The sequence below is a fragment of the Entamoeba nuttalli genome (genome assembly GCF_000257125.1).
Source record: "Entamoeba nuttalli P19 unplaced genomic scaffold asmbl_1943, whole genome shotgun sequence".
NCBI classification, from domain to species: Eukaryota; Evosea; order Mastigamoebida; family Endamoebidae; genus Entamoeba; species Entamoeba nuttalli.
In genome coordinates, this window is record NW_008574967.1 from 1 (window position 1) to 7,767 (window position 7,767).

The 7,767-nt window shown below is 26.8% G+C and overlaps 6 protein-coding genes across 6 annotated transcripts; 3 read left to right on the top strand and 3 right to left on the bottom strand.

The window, feature by feature from the left end:
- Positions 1-80: 80 nt before the first annotated feature.
- Positions 81-701, top strand: ENU1_002880 (hypothetical protein; the record flags this gene model as incomplete). The annotated part of the gene is made up of 1 exon (XM_008856469.1): positions 81-701. One exon carries the CDS (start codon positions 81-83, stop codon positions 699-701), a length of 621 nt encoding a protein of 206 aa, XP_008854691.1.
- Positions 702-946: 245 nt separating this feature from the next.
- On the top strand, positions 947-1,153 carry ENU1_002890 (hypothetical protein; the record flags this gene model as incomplete). Its single annotated transcript, XM_008856470.1, has 1 exon — positions 947-1,153. One exon carries the CDS (start codon positions 947-949, stop codon positions 1,151-1,153), a length of 207 nt encoding a protein of 68 aa, XP_008854692.1.
- A 77-nt stretch (positions 1,154-1,230) lies between these two features.
- ENU1_002900 (longin-type vesicle-associated membrane protein, putative) lies at positions 1,231-1,974 on the bottom strand (the record flags this gene model as incomplete). The annotated part of the gene is made up of 2 exons (XM_008856471.1): positions 1,231-1,542; positions 1,600-1,974. 2 exons carry the CDS (start codon positions 1,972-1,974, stop codon positions 1,231-1,233), a joined length of 687 nt encoding a protein of 228 aa, XP_008854693.1.
- Positions 1,975-2,044: 70 nt separating this feature from the next.
- On the bottom strand, positions 2,045-2,689 carry ENU1_002910 (hypothetical protein; the record flags this gene model as incomplete). Its single annotated transcript, XM_008856472.1, has 1 exon — positions 2,045-2,689. The coding sequence occupies one exon, from the start codon at positions 2,687-2,689 to the stop codon at positions 2,045-2,047; it is 645 nt and encodes a 214-aa protein (XP_008854694.1).
- A 50-nt stretch (positions 2,690-2,739) lies between these two features.
- On the bottom strand, positions 2,740-3,412 carry ENU1_002920 (hypothetical protein; the record flags this gene model as incomplete). Its single annotated transcript, XM_008856473.1, has 2 exons — positions 2,740-3,258; positions 3,326-3,412. The coding sequence occupies 2 exons, from the start codon at positions 3,410-3,412 to the stop codon at positions 2,740-2,742; spliced, it is 606 nt and encodes a 201-aa protein (XP_008854695.1).
- A 110-nt stretch (positions 3,413-3,522) lies between these two features.
- ENU1_002930 (DNA-directed RNA polymerase, beta subunit domain containing protein) lies at positions 3,523-7,035 on the top strand (the record flags this gene model as incomplete). The annotated part of the gene is made up of 1 exon (XM_008856474.1): positions 3,523-7,035. One exon carries the CDS (start codon positions 3,523-3,525, stop codon positions 7,033-7,035), a length of 3,513 nt encoding a protein of 1,170 aa, XP_008854696.1.
- Positions 7,036-7,767: the final 732 nt, after the last annotated feature.

A 7,767-nucleotide genomic window follows, 5' to 3' on the forward strand; every position in this document is an offset into this window, starting at 1 on the left:
TTTTAAGTTTTTTTAATTTCTTTTTTAAAGAAAAAAAATTAAAAAGAACTAAATAAACTGAGAACTAAATAAAAAGGAATATGAAGGTAATTCAATTCATTGTACTTGGATGGGGTATTTTTACTCTTATAGCTGCTGGTTTATGGATTGGTGTAGTATTTGTAGGTCCAATACGAAAAATGGAACAAAATAATACACTTGCTAAATCATCACTAAACTATTATTCAAGAAATACTTTTGTTGTTGAAACATGTACTGTTGCAGCATTAATGGGATTATTAGGTATAATATTGTGTGTATATTCATTAATACCAAAGCCAACAATGGGAATAGTTTCTTATATTGGACTTGCATTAGCCGTTATTTCAGCATTAGCAACAGTTGGGTATTTTGGATATACATATTTCCATATGAGGAATGCAACAAATGCATCAATGAGTAGTTCACTTGCCCTTTGGGAAGAAAAGTTTGGATGTTGTGGATGGGATGTTTATAGACAAAAACCATTATGTGCTTCTGATGTTGGTAGTTTAAATCCAAATATGACATGTAAAATCAAAACACAACCACTTCGTAATGCTTCACTTCAAAATTTTGCAGTTGGGTGTTTCTTTATTGTAGTTCTTTTTGTCAGTGCTGTTATGATTATTATTCTTCAACAAAAGACAAAAGATACAACTGGAGGATATACACCAGTTTAATTCAAATTCTTTATGAGTTTATTTGATTTATTTTTAGATATTTACTATTTTTATTAATTTGTCTCATAAACTTTCTTCTTCTTTTTTTTTGGTTTTAAAAGTTTCCAAAGAAAAATTGATAGTTAAAAAAATTATTTAAAAACTATATTCTAGAAATTTCGTCATCAACAAAAAGTTGTTCTTTTACTGACTGGTTTAAATAAATACCCCTTTCATCTCATTATTCTAATTAATTATTATTTCTCATGGTTAAAATTACTTGTAATTGTGTCTTAACAGTAATTTTTGCTTTTATTCTTCCTCCAGTTTCTATGTATTTAATGGAAAAATGTGAAAAGAGATTTTGGATTTCATTAATTTTAACTCTTCTCTTCTTCCTTCCTGGTCAAATTTACACTATATTCTATATGGTAACTCATCCAACTGAATTATATGCTCCAGGTTTGATGTAACTTAAGGAAAGTAAAGTGATTTATTTTTTTCTTTAAAAGTGTTTTGGTTAGAATTAAAAAAAGACATAAGTAATGAATTATTTATGACACCTTTGAAAACGTATACCACAATAAGACCAAATACCAATAAAAATGATTAAACAAACTATCATTCCAACAGTAATATATAATCTTATGTTCTTATTTTTAAATTTTCTCTTTAATTCTATTGATTGTTTATATAATTCTTCTGTATCTCTCATAATTAAATCACTTTCTCCATCAAGATTATCTAATACTCTTCCTCTACTTAATAATTTATCTACATTCTCATTTACTTGTGAAACTGTTTGGTCTAATGTTTGTTGAATTTTATTTAATGGATCATTAGTAAGATCATTAAAATGATTCTGGTAGCATTAAGTATTATATTAAATAAATAAATTATTAAAAAAAGAAAAACAAACAATTTTTTGTTTCATCATAGGAGCAAAAGTATTATTTAATGAACGTGTTGGTAATGTAGCTAATTGGTCTGTATTAAATAATTTTGAGAAATTAATAACAACCTCATCAATAAAATCAAATGCACGTTCTTGTGGAAATGATTCTCCAGTGATAGTAATAACTGTAATAATGTCTGTTGTTAAAAGACAAAATGATAACAATTCATGATGAAGAACATTCTTTCCAATGGATGCCTTTGCCAAGATTTGTTTAATAATTTTATCTGCTCCTGGTAAAGAAACTTCATAATACTCTGCTAAAATATTTGTTTTAAACGCAACACAACAGTAGAGAATTTGAGGTCCAGGATCATATCTTTTAAGTGGGTTTGCCATTTAAGTTCTTCAGTAATCATTTTATAGTTCATTTTTAAAGAAAAAAAAACCATAATTAACAATAAAAAAATCATTTCAAAATAACAGTGACACAAAGATCAGAACCATAAAAATAATTTTTAAATGAGCCAACTGTCATAAATGGTGGAAGATTAATTCCTTGATTAGTGATAGAAGAAAAACTAATTTTTAACTGATTCTGTACTTTCTTCATAAACTTACTAACTAATAATTTTTGTGGAAGAAAAAATAGACTTGATTTAATTTGATTACTTTCAAGATAAACTAAGTTAAATAATACTGAGTCTTGAGACTTTTCAATTAGTCTTTTAAAAAAAAGATGGTCTTCTTGTGTTTTTAGTATATGATGTTCCCATAATTGAGGTTTCATTTCATCCATTGACTGCTGTATTAAATCATCATTCATTTTACAACAATTCTTTAAAAAAAGTAAGATAGTATTGAAATGACTCTCTTGAACTTCTTGTATATTTACAACTTCATTTTTTAATTCTAATTTAATTACTCCGTCATCTTTAACAAAAAGGTCATAAATAGTTCCAATACAAAGATGTGGTGGTAATACAATTCCATTACATTCAACAACATGACTTTGAGAAATATCAAAAACCAAAAGAAATCTATTCATTGGATTTACTTGTCCATTAATTTCTACTAAAACAGAACAATTTAGGTAATCGTTAATAATATCCATAAAATAGTAATGAAAGTTAAACCAATAAAAAAGAAAAAAAAAGTTAAAGATTAATCACATTTTTCTTTGATTGTTTTTGGTTTTTCTGCAACACGAACATCTCGTGCATATTTATCTGTACTTTGCTCTTGTATAGAAGTACCAAAATTCAATTCTCCCATTGTAATTCCATTCGGGTCTTTAATGATATAACATAATGAATGGAATATTAGCAATAGAGAAATAAAAAATATCATTCCAACAAGAATATAAAACGAATCATCTTTACATATAATTCTTTTTTTTTCTGTCTTCAATGTGGATAAAATAAAGCTTTGACAATATGCATGTGCATCATAAGCATGTTTATAAAGATACATAAAAGAAAATAATGTTATTTGACCAAAAATCATTAAAACATATTTCAAAGAACTACTTACCAAATAACAAAGAATTGAAGAAATAACATCACAAATCATCAGTGCTATAATTAAATAATAGTCAAAATCATTCCAACCACATTGTTTAGGTAACCCAGTAATAGTATAATAAAAAGGTGATTGTTGACACGTAATATGAGAGTCATCTCCCTAAAAAAAATATTAATAATGAATAACATTAAATAACACCAACGTTGTAAAAAAAACTAAAACAAACATAAGTGTTATGTTGTGATTGAACTGAATATAATACAAATCCAATCATACAATATAAAGGAAAAATAACTAAAGTATCTACCCTCATCGATATGAAGTAAAAGATTTTTTTAAACTAAGAAAATAAAAAAGGGTTAGAAAAGAGAAAAAAAAAAGAGAAAACAAAAAAATTCAAGAACTTTTTAAGAAATTTTTAAAATGCAAGCAAATCTTCCCTCACAACAAATTCAACCTGAACAATTTTGGTATTTAATTGATGCTCATTTTAAAGAAAATGGGTTAGTAAAACAACAGCTATCATCATATAATAATTTCATTAAAAAAGTAAGGGATGTTATTACAAGTGATACAACTAAAATTGAAATAAGTAATGCAGAAGTTTTAGGAATAAGTGCTAATGATGAAGAAGAACATACAATTGTATTAACAGATCCAATTTTCCATTTTCCAAAAGTTTCTACTGGTTCTAAGGCAAGTGCTTCTTTATTCCCTCATGAGGCTAGATTAAGAAGTTTAACGTATGCTTGTCAACTTGAAGTAAAAGCCAAAGATATAATAAGAAAAAATGGGGCAGAAGAAATTACAACTGTACCAAAAATTGATATAGCAAGTATTCCATCTATGTTAAAGTCTGATGTTTGTAGATTAAAAAGATGTGTAACACAACCATCTATGATTAGTAAAGATGAATGTTCATTTGAACAAGGTGGATATTTCATTATTAAAGGAAGTGAAAAAGTAGTTATTGCACAAGAAAAGATGGCACCAAATACAGTTTTAGTTTTTGAAGGGAGTGATCAATTAAAATATCCATATGAAGGAAATATTAATAGTTTAGCATCAAACGATGAAGTTAGAACGCATAAAATTAGAATGGATTATCCAAAATTAGATAAGTCAAGACTTAAAATTAAAGTGCCTGTTTTAAGTCTTAGTCGTATGGATTGTGATGTTCCAGTTGTATTACTTTTTGTTGCATTAGGATATGAAAATGATCAAAAAATAGTAGAGGCTATTTGCTTTGATGAAAATGATAATGAAATGTATAATATTGTTACTACTGCTATTCAAGCAAATGAATGTACAACTACAGAAGATGCAAGAAGATGGCTTGGAGAACATTCAAAGAAAACAAATAAAGAAGGAGTAATTGAAATTGTATCAGAAAATATACAAAAATTACAAAGAGATGGAACAGAAAAATTAAAGAAAGATTTACTTCCACATATTGGAACAGATAATTTTGAATCAAAAGCACAATTTTTAGGATATATGACAAACCATTTCTTATCAGTTTATACAGGAAAAAGAAATGGAGATGATAGAGATCATTTAGCAAGAAAAAGAATGTTAATGACAGGAGGATTGATGATGGAATTATTTAAGAATTCATTAAAACGAATGATGAAAACAGCAAGAGCTCAATTACAAAAACAGTTATCAAGTAATAAAGCATTAGAATATGCTAAACCACTTTCATTTCCAACAATTACAACAGATTTTACAAAAGCATTAGGAACAGGAAATTGGCCACAGCCAGGAGGAAAAGAGTCAAGACATGGAGTAGCACAAGTATTAAGTAGATTAACATTTACATCAGCGTTAGCGTATTTAAGAAAAATTTCATCACCAGTTGAAGGAAAAAGAAAAACACAAAAACCAAGACAATTACATAATACACAATGGGGATATATTTGTCCAGCTGAAACACCAGAAGGAGAGTCATGTGGGTTAGTTAAAATGTTATCATTAATGGCACAAATTACTGTTGCTTTACAAGATGAACAAGTTGATGAAATTAAAGAAGCATTAGATTGTCAATATGTTTGTAATATTAATGATTGTACCGGAGAAAAAATGAATAATATTACTAAAGTCTTTTTAAATGGAGTATGGTTAAAATGTTCTGAACAACCACAAAAATTATTAGAAGAATTAAAGAATTATAGAAAGAATAGTACAAAAGGAAAAGTAAAAAAGGTAATGTCTATGGTTCTTGATCAACTTCATAAAGAATTACGTATTTACACTGATGCAGGTCGATGTACAAGACCATTATTTACAGTAAGTAATAATAATGGACATTATACATTAAATTTAAAGCAAAGTCAAATTACAGAGTTATGTAGTAGATTAGATAATGAAAGTAATGGAACAGAAAAAACAAAGTTTTGGAATAATTTCTTATCAAAAGGAATTATTGAATATGTTGATGCTGATGAAGAAGAAATGTCTATGATTGCTATGTTCCCATCAGACTTAGATAATACAGAAGGAGGTTCAAGTAAAAATTATACTCATTGTGAAATTCATCCAGCATTAGTTATGGGAGTATTAGGATCTATTATTCCATTCCCTGATCATAATCAATCTCCTAGAAATACATATCAATGTGCTATGGGTAAACAAGCAATTGGAGTGTATGCATCAAATTATCAATTAAGATTAGATTCATTAGGACATGTTCTTTTTTATCCACAAAAACCATTAGTATCAACAAGAGCAGCTGAATATGTCAAATTTGGACATATTCCAGCAGGAATTAATGCTATAGTTGCTGTTTGTTGTTATTCAGGTTATAATCAAGAGGATAGTGTTATGATGAATCAAGGATCAATTGATAGAGGATTATTCAGGTCAATGGCATTTAAAACATTTAGTGAAGATGCTAAAAAGTCAGAAACAACGGAATTAATGTTCTTTAAACCAAGTGAAAATAATTCAGAAATTACTGAAGATATAAGTAAATATGAAAAAGTTGATGTTGATGGTATTTTAGCACCAGGAACTAAAGTTAAACCAGATGATATTTTGGTTGCTGGATTTTATGAAAATAAAAATAAAACATTAAAAGATTGTTCATTAAGATATAAACCAAGAGAAAATGGTGTTGTTGATCAAGTTGTTGTCACTAACGCTCAATCAGGAACAAAGTATATTCGAGTTAAAATGAGAAGTATAAGAATTCCACAAATTGGAGATAAATTCTCTTCAAGACATGGACAAAAAGGAACAGTTGGTATGACTTATAGACAAGAAGATATGCCATTTACAATTGAAGGAATTTCACCAGACATCATTATGAACCCACATGCTATTCCATCTCGTATGACAGTTGGACAATTAGTAGAATGTTTACTTGGAAAAGTAGGTGCATTGGTAGGAGATGTTCAAAGTGGTACACCATTCCAAAAAGATGTAACAGTTGATAGAATTGGAGAAAGATTACATAAACTAAAGTATCAAAGAAGAGGATATGAGGCATTATTTAGTGGACATACTGGTAGAAAATTAGATAGTCTTGTTTATATTGGACCAACATATTATCAACGATTAAAACATCTTGTAGATGATAAAGTTCATGGAAGAGCAACTGGACCATATGCTACTCTCACAAGACAACCACTAGAAGGAAGATCAAGAGATGGAGGATTACGTTTAGGGGAGATGGAGAGAGATTGTATGATTTCACATGGTGTTAGTTCTCTATTAAAAGAAAGATTATTCCTTGCATCTGATAAGTATCAAATTTATGTTTGTGATAAATGTCATATGCCAGCAGTAGCAAACCATAAAGCATGTACATTCCAATGTTCTTGTTGTAAAGATAAAACTCATATTTCAAAAGTTGATATTCCATATGCCTGCAAATTATTATTCCAAGAATTAATGTCAATGGCAGTTTGCCCTAGAATTTATACTGAAGTTTAATTCAATTTGCTTTCTTTTTATTTATTTTAAAGAAATTTGTAAGTATTATTACAACCATCAAATTATGGTTTAGAACAAATTACATTCGTTATTGAATTTTGCTTTTTATCCTTTCTTTTATAACTATTAATACGTTGAACAGTAGCATATTTCATTTTTATGTATATTTTGGTATTTGTTTTAAAATTAAGTTATATTATTTTAAAATATTAATTAAAAAAATTAGATATAAGGATATGTAAAAAGAATAATTCAAAAGACAAATGGATAAAAAATATCAATAAATTGAATTAGAATAATAAATGATTAAAATAGTATTTGTATTAAATTATTGAATATCAGTATATATTAATGATAATGTTTTTAATTCGTTCATTAATAAAATTAAAGAAAAATGATATAATGTAAAATGAAAATAGCATATAAATAATGAAGAGTCAATAAATAATTTAAATAAAAATGAATAAAATGATGATATTATGAACAAGAAAATATTAAATGATAAATAGAGATATAACATATGATAAAAATAAATTGGAAATAAAGAAGAAATGATAATAAATAATTGGAAATATCAATAGAGTTGAATTAAAACTAAATTTTATTTAATATCTAATGTAAATGAAATAAAATAATGTATTTTAATATTGTGTATATCAAAAAATTGATTGTTAAATTCTTTCTTATTATGTATTCTTTAATTTCTTCTTTATTATTATTGTTAATTAGTTG